Source organism: Argentina silus, assembly GCF_951799395.1.
Source record: "Argentina silus genome assembly, chromosome: 6".
NCBI lineage: Eukaryota > Metazoa > Chordata > Actinopteri > Argentiniformes > Argentinidae > Argentina > Argentina silus.
Genome location: NC_139660.1, coordinates 17,278,962 through 17,303,435, shown reverse-complemented (window position 1 = coordinate 17,303,435; position 24,474 = coordinate 17,278,962). Strand labels below are relative to the sequence as shown.

Genomic DNA, 24,474 nt, shown 5'->3' with positions numbered 1-24,474 from the left:
TACAAGAAATGACACAATTTCACATTATTGCTTTCTTCTGTTAGCCTTAGAATGACACACATAGTTGGAGGTTAATCCTGCAATGACAGCTTGAAAATCACCATTCACTCACTTACACAATACTAAGTATTCCAACTACAGACCACATGTTACTCATCCATTACATTACAGTTTACACAGGAGTCAGGACCATGGGGTTGGGCGTGGGGTGGGGGTGGATGGGGATAGGGATGAGGGTGGGGGTGGGGGTGGGGGTGGGGGTGGGGGTGGGGGTGGGGATGGGGGTGGAGATGGGGATGGGGGTGGGGGTGGGGGTGTGGATGGAGATGGGGGTGGGGGTGGGGGTGGGGGTGTGGATGGGGATGAGGGTGGGGGTGGGGGTGGGGGTGGGGATGGGGGTGGAGATGGGGATGGGGGTGGGGGTGGGGGTGGGGGTGTGGATGGAGATGGGGATGGGGGTGGGCGTAGAGCTGTTTGCGGTTATAGTGGCAACTGACGTTAGGGTGAAGTTAGGGTCAGTTGTAAGGACTCATGGCCTTATGATATCCATGAAAAGGAACTGAGCTCAACCCTGGGGACCACAGGGTTCCTCTATTATGACCTCCAGTCAGCTCACAGAAAACGCACTCTCATCAATCAGGCAACAGTTTGTGTGGAGGCTAGTGGAGGTTGAAATTGCAAGACGGGCTCATTGCAATGCATGGAACGGAAGGAGGATGTGTTCCCATTTCTATCTCCACCAGCCTCCTCTTGCTTCCACTCACCCCACCATAGAGTACAGCTCTTGGCTCTTCATGTTTAGCACAAGCACAATGCCAGTATTATATTAATCATTCAGAGATATGATCAACTGTCAAATGCGGTCATGGGAACAAATGTTGGGACATAGTGCACTTATCTGGCATGCATAGGGAACGCGGAAACTCTGAGATGCGACAACGGAGTTGACAATCATTCCACTCCTCTCCTCTCCCTCTCTCACTCTCACAACCCCCAACTACATGGAAAATAAGCACTGCACCACCATCTGGACTTTCCAACCGCCGTCCAGCCCAGAAGAATCTGTGATTAGGTTATCCATGTTGTTTGTTACTTCAGCATAAACATTTTCAAGTTGTTGCTGCTCCTTTGACTCTGTTGCTGGTCCTTTGCTGCTCCTTTGACACAGTGTGGGCTTTGAAACCCCTCTGTGTTGGACAGATATATAAATCATTTAAGTTAAAAGTGTAGGAGAATCTTCTTGTTTAGGTGTTCTAGTTTACCTTGCTATGAAATTGACTTAGGGCCTGGAAGCGTGGGCTTTAAAGAGCAGAGCATCATGGTTGTGTATGTTTAGAGGTCGGCGAGTGGGGAATGATGTAGGGAGAGAGCAGATGTCCTCCTAAATGTTCTTTTTTGAGTGGGTATGATCAGAGAAGCTACTGCATATCTGCATATCTACTACATACCTGATATTATCAAAGTGCTAGCAATTTTACAATCAAAAGTCTGGTCTTACATAGAAAGTGTATTATGTCTATATTTTATCAGTGGAATGAGAATGAACGAAAATTAAAGATTAGGTAATGCACACTGTCTTTGAATATATTTTGGAGATTGATTTGAGTTTTTTAGTTGCATTACTTCAACATTAACTCTCCTTTCTTGTTACTTGTGGTCACATGATGTGCGTCCTCTGCCACCACTGCCAGAGGAACTGCAATTTTTACTCACTTGAATGATAAAGTGGAACTGTCTCAAAAGGGCTGTAGTAAAATTCAGATAATACTTCATGCCAGATTCAAACATCTGTATCATATACACATATTCAATATACGTACATACAGTCCATACACCAAAACATTTGGTGCTATTGGCCTGGCATTCATTGTGTGTACTGCGCTCAGGAGGGAGGCTAAAAGTCATTCAACCTGATATTTATGCCTGACTAGTTATGTGAGAAAATGCAGCTAAGGTGAAGACTGTGTGGAAGTTTCTGATAAGATGAATATGCTTTATATGCTTGATGAATATGCTTGGTAAGCGTTCTGAGAAATCAAAATGATATTTGACTACCGATTATACACAAAACACATTTGTAGCTGCTTCTTCTCAGATCAGAATATGTAGCCACAGAACGGTGTTGGCTAATTGAGCAAGCCCTGTGTACTGATTAAGTTAAAGGTAGACTCTGGAATATGACATCACACCTGTGAAAACAGAGAAACTGTCATCAAAGATATTTATCTCTTCTCTGTCCATTTTGAAAGTCTCTGGTAGTTTGTGGATGTGTGGGTGTGTGTGTGTGTGTATGTGTGTGTACATGCTTGTGAGTGTGAGTGTGTTTGGGGTGTGGTATGTGGGATTGGTGGCTGTAAGGGACAGTGGAGGACATCTGGGAGAGCTCAGCTGGTTTTGGTGTGCACTGACTGACATAAACACCAGGGTTTGTTATCGGCGTCACCATGCTGATACTGTTACATCACCCCATTACAAAAGTCACCACCACAACCTGTTTGTGATATACTGGTAGTTCTGAGTCAGGGTGAATGACTATGTACAATATCCATAGTTACTGTCTATGAACTCCTGCCTATCTGTCCCTTAAATGGTGTTATTTCCTAAAGATCTTTAAAGAGATGCTACAGGATGTTTGTATCATTTCAGCCACTAGTTGTAAAATTAGCACTCACAAGCCAAAAATGTGTACACAAAATAGACAAGATATTGTCAAGAAATTACCTAATTGGACAGAGAGGGACACACCTCCCTACTCCCATGAGCAAAATCTTATTTTGCTAAAGTTTGTTGGCCTTCAACAAAATTTGATAAAGACAAACACAAATTCTGAAGCATCTTGTTAAAATGTACAGCCATAATTCCAGTGATACTAGCCTCCAGCTCTAAAACTATAAACCTCTTCAATCCAGCTGTGCCCCCAAGACGTAGAAGAAACATTTGGTCACATTCCTAACATTCCAGGCATCATGAAGCCTACCTCAGAAGTTGGAAAGAAATGTTAAAAAAATATATTTTGCATTAGCATCTTAGGAAAATCATGTAGACAGACACATTGTCATCTTGCTCATATGTGTCATCTTAACACATATGCACACACATAATCCATCTGCTATTTATATTGCTTACTTATATGCTTACTGGTTATACTGTTCATATTGTTTATACTGTTTATACTGTCCATACTGTATATTTTTTAGTACTTCTATTTTATTTTATTTTATTCTATTTTAAAACGTATTGTTGCACTACTCTGTGGCACTGTCACTTTTGCATTTCACTGTATACTTGTATGCACGTGACAAATAAAGAATCTTGAATCTTGAATCTTGAATCATTGCAAATTGTATTGCTGGGAATGCCTGTTATTTGCAACCGACGGATATGGTGTTTTGAGCCACACTGGGTTTGCAAACCTGAATTGCCTAACCTAAGTTTGTTCATGTTTCTTTGGTAATAACAGTATGGGCTATGCAATGTCTATTTGTGATGCAGCGTCCTGGCATACTGCGTAATAGTGGTACATCCTTGATGGTTTCAGTTACCATGTACTCATGTCTCTGCACTTAGTGTATTTTAACTCTCATAGGTGTTGAGCCTCGTGTTATCTCACTTTATTCCACTCGATAAAACTTACTGTCACTGTGAATATGGGGTGGTTACGTCCAATGACAATAGCCTATAGCCCTAGTGTCATGGTGAGGTTATTCGAAGGCGGTTTAATTGCGGGAGGATAGCATTAAAGGCCTAGGTGTAAAATACACGTCCCTCCACTGTATACTAGAGACTATACTATGCAGTCTGTCGAGGACAAGGGTCAGGGTGGCCTATCACCAATGGCGGTTTATCCCTAACCCACTGAGTGAACTCTGTTTGCAGCTGTATTTTGTGTTCCTGCAGTGACTCCCAGTGGTGAGTCTAGTCTACAACACAACATGAGTCAGAGCCCGTCATTCTTCCCCTATGGGAGCTATAAAGGGGGCCCCCTCATTAACAGAAACAAAAACATTACGTCAAATTAGTAATTCTGATTTTAAATCTGTCATCTGTAATAACAAGTAATAACAGGAAGCAGTAGGGGGGGGGGGGGGGGGGGGTTGCCGGTTGCCGGTCGCTGAGTCACTCCCTTTTCCCACTCCACACACGCGCATGGACGCACAAACACAAACAGAGAGAGTGAATCAGGGGTCTCTGCACGTTCAACAAAACCACCAAACCGCTAAGAGGTATTTCCTCCGCTGTGAAATATCCTGCCTGCGCTGACCTTGTCTTCTTTCCCAACCGTATGTGTGTAATGATGAAGGGAAATTTACTGACCCAGTTGACATATCGGTCTGCCTCCACTTGGGCCATGTGTGTGGGGTAACCTGGAGAAAGAGGGGAGGGGGGTGGGGGGCGGGGGGGGGGGGGGGGGGCTCCAGGAGAGTTCAGAATCCCATGTCTGTATCATCCACACAAGTGGAGAGGGGGTTCTTCTGTTTGTATGCCTCTTCTGTACTCCCTGAATCCACTCCTAAGTTTTTGACTTTGGCACAACAAACTCTTTAATTCTTTTTTTTTAATTTAATTTTAATGATTGATTGAAAATTAACTTCATTGAATGATGAAAGTTTGCAGGCTGTGACAAGATTACAGGTTTCTCATTTGTATTTGTGTGTGTGTGTGTGGGGGTGTTTTAGAGAGAGAGAGAGAGAGAGTGTGTGTGTGTGTGTGTGAGGTCTCCAAAAGGTCATGCAAAGGAGGATTATGTTTTACATCATACAAAAAGAATCTGCTCTGTTCTCCTTCAAGTAGACCTGCCTGTCACCCTACACAAGCTGCATGCGTTGTTCTTTGCTCTGTGCATGCCCTTTAATCACTTGGCATTGAGATCCACTTAGAACAATCATTTAAGAGACAGTATGTAACCACAATGAATCATTCAGACCAATGTGGTGGTCATTAGCAATCTTCTCCATACTGTCCAGCACACGTGCATACACTCATACGCAGGCAAAGACTTTGTCATGCAGACACACGCAATCAGTCAAAAACATGTAGACAGATAAAGACACACACACAGCTATGCATACATGCATAGACAGATACAGACTCACTCGCATGCAAATTCAAATATCCCCACACCCATGTTGAAGACACTCAAACAGAAACACGCACACAGATACTCTGACTAAACTCAACTAAAAATTGATTCATATGGGGTGAGCTCACTCCATCAGTGGTTAGTTGTCAAAAATCTGATAGATGCTTGATTATTTATCTACGAGACTAAAGTCATCAATTTCCCTGCAACACCTTAATTCATTCATAATTTATTCATTGATGCATCTGTTACATACTGTAGGTATACAATACAGTATATTCTGCAATACAGTATATTCTCTCATCTGTTGGCTTCACTTGTCAGCAATAAATCAATATCAGCACCTATTAGCTATGCAGGGTAAACACACTCTTTATTGCATCAGTGCTGTGAACCTGATTTGCCTATAGGAACAAAGATACGTTGCTTGGTTTACTGTAGCTACAACGCTGCGTTCAAAAGTTCACCAATGTTGTGAGGAGTTTTTCAGCCTTGATTGATTTGTTTATTAGTTTGACTGAAGCAGCCGCCAGCCCCCAGCTCACCTCTGTGGTCGCAGCCTCACTGTAGGCAGAGGGAGAGAGAGCTGCATGCCAGCGGGAGGGGACTTGGCAGTAAATAAATTCTAACCAGAGGATCATGCCCCCTGGAGGCAAAGAGCAAAACTGAAAATCTCCAAACAAAAAATCTCACTACATCACAAAGTAATGTATTTATCTTTCTCTCTTTGTGTGGATTTTTGAGAAGATAATTATATATTTTACTGTACTGTCGTGTGAACACAAAACATGAGGACCTCTAGGCCTGGATGAGCACTGAAAACATCACGTCCGGTTTCTCAGATCCATTGAAGATCTCCATTGAAAGTGCTTTTTGGTCCAGGTCCAGGAGTAGACTTAATCTGAGTCAAGAGAAAATGGCTCTTACATCTGCAGCGTTCTGTTGCAGTCTATCACCTAAACATCCTTATTCAACTGGGACTGACCCCAGTTCATCATAGGTAGTCACGTTGTAAAAATCCCTGTTTATCATGTTCCTTCACAGAATAAGACAAAGTCACTCTTCCTGTCTAGATAAATAGGCCAAAGGAAAACTACAGCATCATGAAATGACCGTAGTCCACGTTCGTACAGACCACAACTCACTAAGCTAACACTCACACACTGTTAATCATCCATCCCAATAGAACAGAATGGAATAGAACAGAATGGAATAGAACAGACTAGAATTGATGAGAATATTCATCAGTCAAGACAACAAATTGTTGATTTTGGCAGAGAGGCTGTTTAGCCATCCCTCAGACATCTCTGCCAGGAAAAATATTGTGTCAATCATAGCAACACCTTGGTTATTCTCTCTACACCAATGTCAACATTAATTATCACTATTAGGTGTGACACATCTGCAATGTGTACTGTCAACATGAAAAACAAAAACATCCTGCCCGTTTTAGTGGTCTACATATTTCTTTGAGAAAGTAAAGTGAAAACAACAACACCACAAAATACCAATAACATGCACAACCATTCAGCACAGAGATATTGTTGTGCAACAAACGCCATGGGAACCATTACTCAAATAAATTCCAATGAAGTCGCACCTGAGCTCTTAGGCCCGTCCCACGTCATCACATTGAGTGACAAATCAGCCTGGAGTGTGAGGGAATCCATTTTGCAGCTAAGGGCCGGCCTACTGCCCTTCTACATACCAGTGGGAGGTAAGGTGACTAACCTGAGAAATATACCATAAGGAAAAGGCCACATACATTTTACGACAGAGTGGGAGAACTAGTCAAATTGCATTCAAGTGCTTAAACCCACAACATAACACATAACAATGGTACAGGAAATATAGGCAATAATTGTATTTGGATAATATATCATTTCCTATATGGCATTATATTGTACAGTTTTCATTTAGGCTAATGGCACATCAAATTATAACCCTTAGTAGTCGACCATGACGTGAGATGTCTCAGGAAAAAGAGCAATCAGAGTTGCCTACTTCTCAGATGGCAGTAATGTACGTCAGAACACATATGGTTCCTATAGAGTCTCCTCATGATATAATGGTAGAATGATATAATGGAGGAAAATTCCGAAATGGAACTGCACTCACAAGGGCTCTCTCAGCTCTCCACACAATGTCTCGGCTTACACTCTCCCTTTCTCCCTTTCTCTCTCACACACCCAACCTTTCACTCTTATTGTCTTCTTTTCTCTGTATCCTGGCCCGCTTTTCATCCTTTCTTTTTCAACTCATCTCTCTCTCTCTCTCTCTCTCTCTCTCTCTCGCTCTGTTATGACTCAGATGAGTCATAAAACATAAACCATCCACACTTCAATCACTCCTATGGCTTTTCACCATCTCAAACACTGACACATGAATGGTTAATAAGCAATACAATGACATCTCAATGGCATCAAAGGCTGAGCCCTGCCCTCCTTAAATACTTACGTACTGTATATCATCATGTCAACAAAATCAACTAATCAATCACTGATTTAATACTTCTATTAATCTCTCGACACACCTTTCCTGTGTGCCAAGATAGAGCCATCAGTGGAAAAAGATTGTCAACATTCCAAGTCAATGACCAAGTCTAGAATTCTAAGCAGTCCCACTGTAGGTGAGAATGAAGGGTGACTGTCGTGCTAACCATGCTAATGGGGAGGAGTTTAGCTAGTTTCCAAACGCTACGACAGAATAACACATTATTTGGAGATATCGTCAAGATTAAGCAAATTCTGATTCATCTGTTCATTTCATTGGTCATTATTATTGTGTCATCCATTCTGACAATCTGCCAGTGTTATTGTCAGACACACCATATCAATACCTGAACAGATCAGCGGGTTTGATACCATTCCTCATTCCGTTCCATGCATTACAATGAGCCCGTCCTCCGATTTCCGACCTCCACCAGTCTCCCCTGGAACAGATGATAGCTTGAGAGACAGTGCATCTTATGACCAAGGTAATACCTGAGCCAGTTGCATGCTAGCTAGCTTATTGTCTATGCTGTCTAAGCTAGCTTAAGATCTATGGTTCAAGACAGGGAAAGCAGGGGGACAGGGTGGCAGACTAATAGAGAGGATCTATGATGGATGACGCTCTATCCTGGAGTGTGGTGTTAGAGGAAATGGGGTCAATCCTGTTACTAGTCTGTCCGTCTCATTGTGTACACTTACAGTAAACACCAGGGGAGGCTGGTGGAGGTAGCAATCGGAGGACAGGCTCATTTGAATGCATATGAACAGAATGAGGAATGGTATCACGTGTTTGATTCCATTCCTCATTCCGTTCCATGCATTACAATGAGCCCGTCCTCCGATTTGTACCTCCACCAGCCTCCCCTGGTACACACTTATCCCCTTTTATTGTTGGACTGTTTTTGAACTATAGCTTTCTCTCATTCTCCCTTTACATCTAATCCTTTTTCTCTGTCTTCCACTACGGAGCCCTAGTGGACAAGATGCAGGTCATTATTATTCTTAACAGACAAAGGGCTTAGAATACAAATGACAAGTAAGGAAAGTTGAAGCGTCAACAAAGAGAGAGGGAGATAAATCCATATATAAGTGGAAAATCTGGAAACCGTTCAAACTTTCAAAGACATAGACATAGTTTCTATCTCGTATTTTAAATTCTCCCATGAGACTCTAACCACACTCAGCAGAGTCAGGTGTTTCTGGTCATGTGTGAGGCTGTGAGTGTGTGATCACACGCTGTGATCTGACAGTGATCAGATCTGGCAAGATGACACATTGAGTCCATTCGGGTTGTGCCCTACTGTTAACGCACCACCTGTTATACGCAAAGAGAAATCCAATCACTGCATCATGAGTACATTTGAAGAATGATGGGCAGAGTTTTATAAAAATGTACATGTGACATTGTGGCACTTTAAAACCGTCACAAAGCTGGTGATTGGATTGTTACTTGGGATCGGTCGTGATTTGCAAAGTTCTCTCTCAGGTGTAGACAGGCTCAGTTTGACTTTAAGTGATATTCCTAATGAGATTGTGTTTGACACCTGAGCGGGGGCCGTTCTGTGATGTGTAAAGAGGATCTGCCAGTTCTTGGAGTCACTTGCCAATGTAGCATACATTTCATCACCTACTGTATATAATCCATCACCCTTTGGCTTGAAGCGGTAGTGATAGTGCCAGGTGATCAATAAGCAAAGTGTCCATCTCATGTCTTTCCTACCTAAAAAGTGATAGATTGTCTGGGTGATAAAACAGGATTAGGGTTGGCTGTTATTACCGGTCATGTGATCTAGAGACCACTCATAATGACCACTCATAATTCATTGAGAATTATTAGCATACAAATACTCATTATGACAGGTTATTATGATATACTCTGTCTATTTATTTCTTCATTTATTGATGTATTTGTTTATTTGGAATTCACACGACAGGATTAAATCCCTTGAGATGCATCATCTCTTTTTCGAGGGGGTCCCAACAGCATTTCAAACTAACAGGTGTAAAGAGAATAGAACAATAGGTAAGAAAAGATAAGAAATGATAATACTGGCTGGACACAGTGGTCATATCATACTGTGACAGTTGCCACCAATGGTGGCTGGACCTAGAGGAGGGTGAGAAGCTAATATAGAACACCAAACTAAAATAACCTCTGGAGATTCAACAGAACCCGAACCCAGGGCCATCTGACATGCACTCACACCACATCTGTTAGAATAAAGTCCAGTAAGCTTTTAAGCCAGTAGAGACAGAAAAGTTCTGAACAGAACTGATGCAAGCAGGCCTCGATGGGATCAGTTCTCACAGATCTGTGTGTGTGTGATATGTAAGTAAACTTACATTTGCTCTGCAGTGACTCAGCATTCCTCTCCATTTCATTCAATTACAGAAGAAAAAAAGAAAGAAAGAAAGAGAGAGAGAGAGAGAGAGAGAGAGAGATTGGGGTTTCATCAGGGTCTTTAACACGCGCGCGCGCACACACACACACACACACACACACAAACAGGATATGCATGATTTATGCCCCATAACCTAACCCACCCCACAAATGTTTGGCCTAGGCCTGTGTATGCTGTATCACTTAGTACTGAAAGTGTGGTCTTTTTCTTATCTATTATTATTATAAGCTAAGCAGCTTGTGTTCTATTCTAGTCTATTGTCCATCATATTAGGCTAAGCTTGTGATCTATTCTAGTCTATTGTCTATCATATTAGGCTAAGCTTGTGGGCTATTCTGATATATTGTCTATTACTGCCTACACTTCTCTGTCCTCGAAATAATTAGTGGGGAGTCTCTCACCTCGACTCCATGGTGGCATTTGTTATGCCACACTGTGACCTGTCATCGATCTCACCATAGTCTTTACTCCGCTGGATTGTGTGATTTGGTTGTATGAAATGCGTTGCGTTTGGATCGAGGGTAATTTTCATGTCCAACATAATCAACAGTAAGATGAGAAAGCACCGCACATTCCGTGCTTGTTGCTGGCGGTGTTTGGCGCTTTGAAAGTTTCCCGCGTGTAGTCAGTTCGTGTGAAGCCATATGCCTTCGAGAACTGCGAATTCCAGAGCAGAATGCTTTTTTATCTGAATGAGGTTCATCTCGGGGATATGGTGTCCTTGCTTGAGTCGCTTTAACTCCTTGCTTTCTGTCAAAGTTCAGATCTATTCCATTCCTTCATGCAAATATTTCAGACACATCATTAAAAACAGCAACACAAAATGTCTGTGAAAAGAACACACAATGTAGCCCAATTGATATTTAGTTGTTGATATCCAGTTGTTGAACATGGCATCATGCATAACCGTTTTGTCCTACCTGTGGCTTGCCCCCTACAAATTTCTCAAGAAAACATTAAAAACCTCTCATCACTTCTGAGATGTTCGTGGCAGTCTGACAAATGTGGTTCAAATTGCACCAAGTACAAAAACAACACTACGTGGTTTTAATTGCACGCTTTGATAGAGGTAGTTCTCGTGGTTCAATAAGCTACTTGACAGAAACCGGTCTACGTTATGTCTAACAGAGATATCAACACTCATCCGTTTAACATTTCAGTTAACAAAGCACCTCGATGTTTTCTCATATTCTAAATTATAGACTAATAATCTTTGCAAATTGTGACAGATTGACGCATTGTGTAAGTCAATGTCTTTTTTTTTTTCTTATTGACACCGCTCTTGATACTCTTGATATATTTTCATATTGGTAGAAAAATCTACAATTAATCTCATTTCCAGGTAGAGAGCAGAATGGTCGCAATTAATGTGTCCATGACATTAGCCCTATCTCTTTCTTCTGAATCCCTCATCTTTCTTCCCTTGATTCCAACTGTTTAATATCTCTGTCTATCTCCCTTAATGTCCATCTCTCTTTATATATCCTTTTTATCACTCTCTATCTTTCTCCCTCTCTATCTTGCTTGTGTGTTGTCAAACCTTTCCAGGAAAAAGTCTCTAATCTTGCCTGTGGGTTGTTGAACCTAGCCAGGTAAAGGTCCCTAATACCCACACTGAAATAATCCTCTTAGGATCCATGAGCTATTTTGGTGAGGTCCCATCATGATGCCGAGGGCTCCTTCTCTGAAATCTCCTTTAGGCCCAGCCCACACACACACACCCACACACACACACACACACACACACACACACACACACACACACACAATCCAACATTTAACATCTTAATGTAGTGAGTGACCACAGACCAGTGCAAGGGAAGCCACTGACGACGACAGAGTGCTGAAGGAACTACTTCATTTTGACAACAAAATCACAGGTAAGTGGAGAGCGGTAAATATTTAACAGTCTGGACAATGAAGACAAGTGGATGGACATGTTTTTGTGTTGACTTTATCAATACCTGTTTTCTGACTGAGCAAAGCAACCCTGGTCAGATAGCCAATGGAGAAATGTACAACACATACAATATCAGGTGGAATGATGGAGTTCTTGGAGGAGAATGCATCTTCTCCCATATGTGGATGTCTTGGCTATCCATTTATGTCTTGACCGTCTTTTTATATTTTCTATAATTTTAATTAATTTAATTTCAATGTTTTGCATTTAGTGCTTATTTTGGGTTGGTCTCTAGACATGTAAACTATTAGTTTAAGTCTGTGACAGTGGCATGTAAACATCATTTTCAATCTCTTTCGTTGATCTGTCTTCTCCATTGGTTTTGAAAGCAAGATACACACACACACACACACACACACACACACACACACACACACACACACACACACACACACCTTGGACCCTGAATCCACAAACCCACCCCGAGAGCTGGCAGTTGCCATGGAAATACCCTTCCCTGACGCAAGCAGTTGGACAGAGCAGGGTGGAGATTGGATACGAGAGGAAGGGAGGAGGCTGACGACTTTGGCCTTAAGATTGAAACACTGAAGATTAAGTCCATTTAAACCAATGACGTATTGGCTTTGCGTAGGCCTCACAATACCTGCCCAATCACAAGCATTACCTTACACACATAGGAAGACATTGGAATCCCTTTCAAAGTCACTGTAACCTTTGGTGCTTGTCACAGATGTGGGGCTTTTTATGGAGGCTGTGAACAATTGCATTAGATTCACAGATCATCTACTGTAGCACATAGTTGATCATGTTAATTCATAGAAAGGTGGGACAATGTCTACGCACATTCTCTTACAGTATGATATCTTCAGGAATTGGACAGAGACATAGCAGATCAATCTGAAGGAATTGTGTGGCAAAGATTCCCAAGATGTATTTAAGTCCAAAAAGTTTCCTTTAGTGTGAGATCCAAGTGCAATGTCACCTTGGCCATCGTCCTTTCCATTTGAAACTCTCAACAAACTCGACAACAAAACAGGAGAAACCGGATACCGGTGTAATCCACTAACAGCACATTAACTTGATTAGCCTTTAGAGTGACCCTTCCAGCATTCAACACCATAGGCAGACAGGGCCAGAACTACCTTTAAGAGTAATCAATTACTCTTGATTATATAACATGGAGAGATGTTACGAACCGGAAGTGAAAAGGGTAGAACAGTAATTCCAGCGGATGTCAACGGCTCTCCTGTGTGCCAAAAAGGATGACACGGGGCCCTCATGTATCAACTGCCACTAAGTGTTCTCTCTCCTCTATTTCTAACAGATCACTCAAACAAAATGTCTGACATCGCAGTTGATGAGGAGGATCTTGACCTCCCAGCAACCCACACAGGTGAGGGGGAGGTGCTTTCTGATGGTTTTCCACCTGTTTGCCATCTTGTGTATAAGAGTTTGCAGTGGGCAGGAGGGGGACTTATTGACTTTAGTGTCAATCTCAAGCACGTTCATGTTTATCAGAGCTGCATAGCATACCGTATGCTGTGAACTTCCTATTGTACGTCTGGGCTTTCAAATTAGGCTTGTTAGGATGTATGGTATTATTTCATTGACTACTATACAGTAGGTGGCAGGCAAATGACAGCATACTACAGCCATGGTAGAGAGGGGTGAGCAGTGTTACTAGGCAGTAACGTAGCTGAGAGACAGCTCTGTAGTGCTTTGGCAGTTTGACAAACGCTCTAAGCTACTTTATTTATCTGTTCTTACACAACCAATGCGCAATTAGAAGACAGCCGTAAGGGTCTAGTTTAGGCTTTAATCCATCACAGGGATGCCACATGAACCCTAGGACCCACCAGTGACTCACTGCTGCACTTTGTACACCTGTCAATCACACTGAGGCTGTTTTGGTTGTTGTTATTTTCCCTGACTGATTCGGAGCCCAAAACAAATATGGCCACTGCACTGCCCTGGCATCAATCCCATTTTGTTTTTTGGGGGGTATTTTCAGTCCCATTTTGGTGTTTCATAACAATACAGTACACATCAGTCACTGTATAATTTGCGCATCCAAGAGGGCCCCAACTGATGATATAAATATTCAACATTAAATCAGTATTTACAGTGTTATATCACAAAATCACTGTTGTATTGCTTTTATATTCCACCTAACAATGATGATTAATGCCACAACAATATTGCATTAACTATTATTGTATTGATTACTCAAGGTCCAAAGGGAGTGATCAATGACTGGAGGCGGTTTAAGCTGGAGAGTATGGACCAGGAGTCCCTGCCTCCCAGCAAGAGAGAGTTGCTCAGGCAGATGTCCTCCCCACAAAAGCCCAACGACGACTCCAAAGGACTCAACCGCAAGGTCTGTCATATTGCCCAAAATATACAGTATTATGTACAGTACAAACACACAAACCATTAACACATGCTTGCAAATATCCAGACTAGAGGTGTCGACCCATTTAATCCAGATGGCTAAACTACTCCTAAACATAGGGTTTGACCGTAAGGATAGATTGGCTGAAACAGAATCTGTGATCAATGACTTGGTAGACTGCACTAAAAACAGTAGTGTGTAATGGTACAAAGCATTTGAACAGTGCATTGACCAGTAATGTTATTATAACACTCTCCATCATGCTTTCAGATGAGCGTCCAGGAGTATGAGCTGATCAAGGAGGAGGATGAGAAGTGCTTGAAGAAATACCGCAAACAGTGCATGCAGGAGATGCACGAGCGCCTCAGCTTCGGGCCCAAGTTCGAGGGGGTGTACGAGCTGGACAGCGGCGAGGCTTTCCTGGAGGTCATCGAGAAGGAGCACCGCCTCACTGTGGTCGTGGTCCACATCTACAACGATGAGGTCAAAGGTTGCGAGGAGCTCAACAACTGCCTGGACTGCCTGGCCACAGAGTACAACAGCGTCAAGTTCTGCAAGATCGACGCCGTGGCCTCGGGCGCCAGTGAGCGGTTCTCTGACGACACTCTGCCCGCCATGCTGGTGTACAAGGCTGGCGAGCTGCTGGGGAACTTCCTGGCGGTCACACAGCACATGAATGAGGAGTTCTTCGCCACGGATGTGGAGGCGTTCCTCAACGGGTACGGCCTGCTGCCGGAGAGGGAGGTGCCCGGGGCGGCCAACGATGACGAGGACACTGCTGATGTGGAGTGAGAGAGAGAGAAGTGGAGGAGCGGTTGAGGGAGGTGTGTTGAGGAGGAGGATAGGGGTTTAATATGCATGCATTTGATATTAAAAAGAATAAGTTGAATTATTCTTCTGGGTATAACAGTGTAGCAAACACACACAGTCTCCACTGATGTCACTAGAAGTGCTTGAGCATAGAGGGTCTGTCCCCTAACTGAGGGATTAATTCCAGTCCAGTCTGTGAAAAGACCTGAACAGACTGATTATGGATGGTCAGTTTTACTCTTTTGGTTGCATGCCAAAGCTAGCCCTAATATTGTGTAAGGAAGGAATACTTTTTGTTTTGTTATGATTAGGAAGTCACATGGTGTTGACTTGTAATGATTTGAAGTTGTTTGTTAGCTGTCTCTTTTTTTCAGAGGTCACATGACAGATGGTTGTATGGAAGAGTAAATCACATTGTTATTAGCACAGTGTAGCATACTGTTTATATTAATTTAATATAAATTAATTTAACTATCTTGAACAAAACGAAAGCAAACTTGTTCATTCATGAATATCCATTTCTTAGTGCCACATGAAAAAGGCCCTGTAATTGTGTAACATTATTAGAATGTTCTAGAGGTATCCTTCTGGTTGTCAGCTGAGAGTAACTGAGTATCCCTTTCCATAAACTTACAACAACCTACTGTACCTGCCCAGGTACTGCAGATGAAAATGTGCTGTTTAGCTATATCTGATACAACACATCACATCTCAGCTTCTACGATACAGTATATGTTTTTTGTTGTATATTGTCTCATAATAAATCAAATAAACATATACCCTCTTACAGTACATACAGTATGTAGCCAGTGCTGTGGAGTTTGTTACACAGAACTATCTGGAAGAGCCTTTTAACAAGCCTGTTAAATTAATAATGTCATCAGCCCTGAATTATTATGTTTCCTGTGTATTCTTTTGAGCAGATGGCATAAAAGTCATGGAAACAACTGACTTGGTTGTCCAGGAAGTTACAATGGATTTGTTGGTTTGTATCCTGTTTTGTGGGGGCTGACTCTCTACCTAATGCTCAGCACTGTATGTTGTTCATACACTCTCTTCCCTTCTGTGTTTGCATTTGAGTGAGAGACTCTAATATACATTGTGTATTGAAGATTTAAATAAGCTACGGAGTTCTGTCTAAGATTGTTTAATAAAGTTAAACGCAACAACCATTGGGAGTTCTTTCAATTATCCACCTTGTCAGACAGGGAGGTCATGTTGTTGACCAATTAATTTCATTAAGACGTCTCTAGACAAGAAAAACGTTGTTGAAATGAAACTAATGCAGGAACATTAAACGTTAAATCAGGAATATCAAAATGATATAGAGGATAGAGGATAATAGTGATGGGGGAAAGCATCTCTTCCCTAGATACAGCCTGAATGACAGGCTCACACACGTTAAATCACCTTGACATGTAACTACAGTATAGACTTTGACTTGACTTTACAGTGACCCCAGCACAAGTTTAAAAGTTCACGCATGAAACAACACAACATAAAAGCATGTTGAGTTATTCAACCACAGACTCCTATTATTTACCCACAATTATATATGTCATAAATTCAATTGAGCTGCTTCCTATATGCCGAAACTGACAAGACTCAAATGCATGCACATCAACCGCTGGAAGCGTGATCCTGGTTGAACTGTAGGTTGAACTGCGGTATAACTGTGGTTAAACTGTGGTTGAACTCTAACACGAGGAACAGAGTGTTGCCCTGAAGATGGAAGGTACTGTGTGAGATGCTCCAGTGAGTTCATAACACTAATGTAGAAAATAAACCCTTGTCGGTCAGCCTTGATGCTGGCAGCAGTCTCCCTTCACATTCTAACAGGATCTCCAGATGTTAATCTTCAACAGGTTGGCCTTGTGCTCCCTCTGCTTTTGGAAACCTATATGTACAGTATATGCCATTTAGCTGACACTTTCATCCAAAGCGACTTGCATTGCAGTAAGTGCATACATTTTTCAGTATATATGGTCCCAGCGGGAATCAAACCCACAACCTTAGCATTGTTAACACAATGTTCTACCAACTGAGGACCACTATATAACAGTAGAACCACCTTGATCCAATCATATTATGTATATTCTTTATCATCCACAGCTGGGGAAACAGGCTAACATCAGCATTACTCTGCAATACATAATCCTCCATTCAAGTGTCATATTTTGATGAGCAGTCCTTCAGAGATCTTCACTGAGCTGATCAGTTTGTAATCCTCTTATAGGATTAAGGCGTATAAGGAGTATCGCTCTTGTGGCTACCTTGGTGTGCTTCTAAACGTGTGCCAAAGGCTGTGAAAACAATGATGGTTGAGGCTTCCCAATCTCATAGCCAATACTTGACAGACAGGTCATAGACAAGACTATCAATCTATTCTATGCATTCATGACCAATATCCTTAACAATGGCATAAGAAATAATATCGTGTTTGTTACTTTTTATCATTTTTCTAAATTGCATTGAACTATTTGCATTTTTGTAATTGTACCTCAAAAATCTAAAACACTTAAAGGCCTTTTTTCCTGTATTTTTGTAATTATCATTAATTTCCAGTACATGTTAAACATGTGTGCAAAAACCTAAGGCACTGACTGAGCGATCATTAGTCAATTACAAAAGCACTGTGAACTGTGACACACTGACATATTTCCTCTCAGGGGTATAAAGCACAGGTGTTCCTACTGCACACGCACACACACACACCCACCCATACACACACACCAACCTGAGTAGCCTCTAGCTGGGAATAAGTTTCTCTCCAACCGGTCGCGTGTCTAACCTTGATCATGACTTTAGTGATACCTCCCACAGCAGGTTCCATGCCATGAGGTCCTCATGAGGTGCACAAGCGTGTCACGACAGAGTTTCACAAGACGGGCAGCTCACCACAACTAACTTTGAATGGGTGGCGGCCGAGTAACCAAAATATCCCCTCTGTGTCTGTCTGTCTGTCTGTCTGTCTGTCTGTCTGTCTGTCTGTGCATTTGGACTCCTTAGCAGGGACATGTCCCCACTGGCCCGTGTACGGCTCTCACTAACCTTAGTGTTTGTGCCTCTGATGTAGGTGCAAGTCATGGTGACATGCTGTAGGCTACAGCAAGTGCTGCATGAGATTCCTAGACGAGGTTAGGGTTCATGGGGTGAAGTGTAAGACCCTGGCGTATGGTAGTTTCACAGAAAAACATGAAGGTGTTTGGGAGGGATGGGAAAAAGACATACTGTATACTCAAATCAAACAAGATGTAATATTGCTCATCTGGTAGTAAGATAAGGTCACTTCCTGTACATAACCTCCACTATAGATTACCCAAGACTTCCTACAGATTTGAGCTCACACAAATATTTACCCACATTCAATGACTCCCCCCCCCCTCTCTCTCTATGTAGCATGATGGTTGTTTTTCAGTTTGAATTGCAACACTAATGGGAGAGCTTTTGGTGCATGGATACATGGCCTTCTGAAATACTACAATTCACCGACACAAAATCCCACTTCACAGAGCTGATGTCATTACAGTGGAGTACCAAGTCAGAAACTCAATCCATGATGCTCCCCTGTTACCAAAAACGGACAGTAGAATAGAGGGGTGGGTGGTATAATTGTAACTATAGTTGCGGGCTTAGATCACAAGTAAAAATAGGACAGAGGCCTCATAAATGTCTCAGCAAATCAATGGGTCCCTCTAAGAATATTAAATGTATTCGTAAAAGTATACTGTAAACACACATTTTTATATTTTACAGGAATGTGAGAACAACAGCAAACCTTTTACTTTCATTTCATTTCCCAGTCCTTTTAATTAACAGGAATCCTTTGATTTTCTGACTGTGCGTGCCAATCCTGTGGGATTTAGCTGGAAACCTGCACTTCAACCTTCACACGAAGAGGAACAGCATGTAGACGAGACAGGCAACCAGGGCCACTCCAGAGGCTACTGCCACACCTACACCACAACAATAGAGCAGTGAGTATTATTTGCAGGGTAAAGGTAAACGGAAGGAAGGAGGGAGGGATGAAGAGAGAAAGAGGAAGAGAGGAAGGGGGGCTGAGACACTACTAGCATTGCCTCAGAATAAAAATTACAGCCTTGCTGTCACCAACCCCCACTGTAAGGCGGTGCAGTTGTGGTGAGAAGGTCTAATGGGAGTTTCTCACGCTAGGTTCCGGAAGGGCTTTATTTAGTAAACCAGGTTACCATAGTGAAAGAGAGGGGGTGGAAAAATATGCAGTGTGTGTGTTGGATGGGATGAATGGATGTGATGGATGGATGGATGGATGGATGGATGGATGGATGGATGGATGGATGGATGGATGGATGGATGGATGGGTGGGTGGGTGGGTGGGTGGGTGGGTGGGGTGATGCTCACAACGTACCCATGGAGATTCTACGCTTTTGCTGCAGCTTGATCACTGGGAGCCATGTGCTGTCAATACCCTCTTCTGAATCTGTGGGCAGGAGTAACAGCAGAAAGAGATTCAATGGAGAATGTCATGACTTCACTGATGGGTAAAACAGAACTCAGGGCAAACACCAGGTTGGCCAACCAGACATACCACGCCTTCCTTAAACACCACTGCTAGGAATGATGAATGTGGTCAGAGCCTTGCTATGACCCCTGGGTTTCGCTTTTGAGACAAGTGTTGACATCTCTGAGATGGCTGACTCAATGTTGGAGTTATGCATAGCAGAGAAAGGCGAGGCTACTGTAAGTCTATCTATCAAGGCGGGACAGCCTTTACTGTAAAAAAAAAAAAAAGATCTGCTGCCTGGAGCCATCCACTGACTTAAGTAACTGTTCATTTTTTCATGCCTCTCTTTCTTTATGTGTTTCATAAGAATTCCATATTGATGAGTCACCAGTAAACCACTCAGATGTTTGTCAAAACTGGTCGAGACACGGTCTAAACACACACCATGTCTGTGTCATAAAGGCCACAGACATCTGGTGGACTGAAACTGAGGGCCCATACAAAACCAACACCGGTAGCGAACAGAAAAGAATAGAAAGCCATTCCCTGAGTCATCCTAACATTTCCAATAGTTACATCATGAGGAATGGAGACGATGGATGGTAGGCTACAGTTTGTGTGAAGAATGTTTCCCTGCTGTGATGTACAAATATTACACCATGGCCCCACATTACAAGGCTGTGACACCACTCTGTCCCTAGAATAGCAGAATAGTCAGATTTCCCTGCCCGCCGTACCTTGGTGCCATTGCAGCCTGCCTTGGACCAGTTCCTGGGTGACATGGAGCTTCCCTTCGGGCATGGTGAACCCCATCCACTTACTGATCCTCTCCTGGACAGCAGCCTCCGTTTCCGATGGGAGTATGTAGTCACATACAGAGAGGCCCGTGCGTGGCACCTGGACAAACACTCGCTGGGCCAGGGGCTGAGAATCCATGAGCGCGTTCACTATGACACGTACATGCACACACACACACGCACACGCACACGCACACGCGCACACGCACGCACATGCACATGATTTGGTAAGATTGCACACACAAAAAACATAGCGCATCACTAACGCCATCTAGTGTCGTGTAGTCAAAATCACAGCTAACAAAGGGTTCCATACAATTCTGAAAGTTGATGTACTCTACTGTAAAACACATCTAACATCTCAAATGGTGTCTGACACCATACATGTAAACAAGTCGTTGATTCTATACCTACCTAAATTCTCATCGATCATCAGATGTTCAAAAAAGTTTTTGGCACTGCTGTAGACACTCCTCATTATGTCTCTCTTGATATACTGTGAATGATATGACATTGTCCAGTAAGTCAACAAAATTGAGATAGAGGAAAGGAAGAGGGAATGGTGGGGAGGGGAACAAGGACAACATATCCTTCCCTGTACAGGACACACTACATCCATTTCCAGGCCATAGGCAGCCTATTGTATACCGCAGTGGAGGCTGTTGGAGGTAGAAATCAGGGGACGGGCTCAATGTAATGCATGTATGAGGAATGGTATCTGTTTGATTCATTCCATTCCATGCATTACAAAATGAGGAATGATATCTGTTTTATACCATTCCTCATTCCATTACATGCATTACAAAATGAGGAATGATCGATTTCTGCCTCCACCAGCCTCCCTTGGTACCTTGCCACCCTGCCACTACACTGCTGCCTTGAGGTCCCTACCGTAATGACGGTCTTGGCTGTGACCCTTTCAGTATTCATGACTGCTCTGCACTGCAGTTGCCCCTTCAGTCTCAGGATGCAGCTGCACGCCTGCAGTGATGCAGTAGAGGGCTTCTCCTTTAACTGGCCAGTCTGCAAAATGTCCAGAGAAATTCCTCATACTCCATACTCAGCAGACGTTAATCTAAACTATTGAAGATTATTATGTACTGTACTCAATGTGCAACCTCACCAATTGCTTAACATTTACTGTCATTTACTGTCATTTATCATAAATAATTGTGCACTTTGAATAATACTGATACTTACTGTTGGAATCAGGACCTCTGCCTGGATCCTTATCCTAGTTGGCTGTGATGTTCTTCTCTAAAAGAAAATTTGTGTTTGTAAAAACACTAATGTTTGATCAGAATTAAATTGAACATTCAATGTTCAGTTGTGCACTACACACCTTAGTTGGAGGGTTCAAATTGGTGTCATCTGGTAGTTTTGTCTTATTGAGGAGACAAACACTGCCTTGAATTTTATCTGCCCACTTCTGCAGCCCATCCTAAAACATGGATCAGAGGTTTTGTACTGTAAGTACAAGACACAAAGTCCTGTTTACAGTAAATAGACTGATGGGGGTTGGCCTACTTTCATGCACTTGTTCAGACTTTGGGCAGTCTTGTCTTTCATGGGGAACATCAGGTCAATTTCCATGGGGCAGATGACAATAGGCCAAAATACTGTCAGCAAGGGTTGGTACTTCAAACATGCAGGTTTTGAGGGTTTCTGGAAGACACAATGTACAATAATTATAGATGTAAACAATAGAAAGTAGAGAGTTTATGCTTTATCTGTCTCTCTATATGATATTGCAACATTAGATGATGTTATGGCGAGGCTTGAGGCTAAGAAGAGGCTTGTAGTATTGAGGGTTGATCATTTACAGGCAGGTCTAGTATGCTTCCATTCATGCCCTTTAGGATTACCAGTTCTATAGGAGTTTTCCAACTTCTAAAGGAAATTATGAAATTGACACTGCTCAAACCTTCATAACATCAAACTATACACCATCCTCTTTTGTAAAAAGTAAATGAGACACATTCACTGTGGAATTTCAAAAATATTCATCCAGAGACCAGAGGTTTGCTATTCTTCCATTCAAATCAGTGGGGGGAAAAAAGAGAACAGTTGTGGCCGTGTCTATCAACAACAGAATAAGCAACAACCACGCCTTTATAGTCAAACTGTCTCCTCATGAGGCTGATTAGGCTCTATCTATAAGGGAAGCCCACATCAAACTGTTGTGATTAGCAGACAGGTTTAAGTAAGTGTTTTTCGTGTCCCATTGAGACCTTGTATAATAGCTCTCTGGCTGGGATTTTGGAGAGAGCTAGAGGTCTGTAAAGGGTAAAGTACAAATAAATACGTATCGTAGTTTGTGCTTTAAATGACTAAATGCATGGTATCATATTGAAATATTTCAACACTCACACTGGGTTGTTCAATGTCCATCCCCCAGCAAGTGACTCTGTAATGAAACTGTTAAGAAATAGACCTGCCTGCGTGCGTGCGTGCGTGCGTGTGTGCGTGTGTGTGTGTGTGGGTGTGCGTGTGTGTGTGTGTGTGGGGATGCATGCAGTGCAGAGCAGGATACTTTTTTGTGTTGGAACAGACATGAAGCAACAATCTATCAGAAATGTCTTCCTCTGAGAGCGTCCACAGCCTCCCCTCAGATAAGCGTGTTTCGACTGCAATCATTATCTGACAGAAGAAACAAACAGAGAATGTAGTTGGATTGATAAATCGTCAGATAAAAAGATTTATGTTAAGACAAATTGATATCAAATGGAACGTGAAATAAATGAAAGAAGCTTGAAATCAAGAAAAAATTAAATGGTTTCTTACCCGCCTCATTTTATTATGGCTTTCCTTGGATTGGCTGGAAGGGGAAATCACGAACAATCCAGTCACTGACAGTCCTCCAATAAGCATGTGGTTAACCTTTAACAAGAAAGGCAATACCCAATATCAAACATGAATATCAAAACCTCCAGCCTCCAGGTGTCTTTCCCCTAAAGCTTCCAAAGATATAATGCCATAGAATAACCAAATTGATTATGTTTCAGAAATGGAAATCCTCCAGTAATATTAATGATGCCAATGATGTTCTCTCCTCCTATCTCTTAGATCTTTCTCTGGCCTTGAATGTTTATTGGTGTCTGACAGTGTTTGATTCTCTTTTATTTTAATTTAATGTAGTATTTTCTGTGTGTTTCTGTGTGTTCATTTGTATTGTATATTCATTTGTGTTATTCTTGTCTATAACTTGTCTATAAGTGTTCTGTACTGTGTCATGTTTTTTATGTTATGTGTGGACCACAGGAAGAGTAGCAGCTGAGCAACAGCTAATGGGGATCATAATAAACTAAACTGAACTAAATTGTCTCTCACATGTTCCGCATGCTCCACAATATCGGCCTTGTCATGATCAACTATCAGACCATCAGCGTTCTTGCCTGGGTCCTTCAGTGGGATCTGGACTGCAAGCCCTACAAACTCCCTCTAAATGGGAAAGAAATAGAAATGGTTATTACAATCAATAATAGACACTGGCATTGAATGATATCAGAAAGATAATTTTACTTAATATTGGCCCTGAATTGTCCCACCTACCTGCCCAATCAGAAGTCCAATGATGTACGGTGTGCTCGTTTGGAGGGTTGTAAAATATTTCCCCACTATAGCATCAGCTACGAATTCCTTTCCCATGATGGCCAAAGCAGGTTACTTCTGAAAATAAATCAGGAGGTCTGAATGATGAAATACCAATATAACAAAATGAAGAATAATTCAATTAGAACGTTGATCAACAGAATTGACATTGACCAGATTTGGTAGCATAATCATGAAAGACACCCACCGGTACCCAGGGTAGGCATACATTGAGAAACAAAGTTCCCTTAGAATCTTCGCCGGCACTTTCCCACCACTGTGCTGCGCAGTGCTGATACTGGTGCAGTCATTGATACGAGGATACGTATGCATTGTGACAGTGAAAACAGTGCCTTCTTAGAATAGATTTCATCACTGATCAGTACGTCATAAATGATATTGGGGAGTGCATTTTACATTTTATAAACAAAGTAAAGGGCATAACTAATAAAAGTTCGACACAATACTATGTATGTAGCAGGTGTCATATCATACGTAGCAATGAG

General features: G+C 42.2%; 2 protein-coding genes across 2 annotated transcripts; one reads left to right on the top strand and one right to left on the bottom strand.

Annotated features, from left to right (window-relative positions):
• Positions 1–14,463: 14,463 nt before the first annotated feature.
• pdcb (phosducin b) lies at positions 14,464–15,079 on the top strand (the record flags this gene model as incomplete). Its single annotated transcript, XM_083672286.1, has 1 exon — positions 14,464–15,079. The coding sequence occupies exon 1, from the start codon at positions 14,558–14,560 to the stop codon at positions 15,077–15,079; it is 522 nt and encodes a 173-aa protein (XP_083528412.1). The 5' UTR covers positions 14,464–14,557.
• A 3,745-nt stretch (positions 15,080–18,824) lies between these two features.
• LOC310805403 (protein odr-4 homolog) lies at positions 18,825–21,807 on the bottom strand. The gene is made up of 7 exons (XM_083671070.1): positions 21,720–21,807; positions 21,578–21,634; positions 21,269–21,400; positions 20,792–20,873; positions 20,318–20,527; positions 19,485–19,556; positions 18,825–19,053 (listed from the first exon to the last, which is right to left on the bottom strand). The coding sequence occupies exons 3-7, from the start codon at positions 21,305–21,307 to the stop codon at positions 18,986–18,988; spliced, it is 471 nt and encodes a 156-aa protein (XP_083527196.1). The 5' UTR covers positions 21,308–21,400; positions 21,578–21,634; positions 21,720–21,807; the 3' UTR covers positions 18,825–18,985.
• Positions 21,808–24,474: the final 2,667 nt, after the last annotated feature.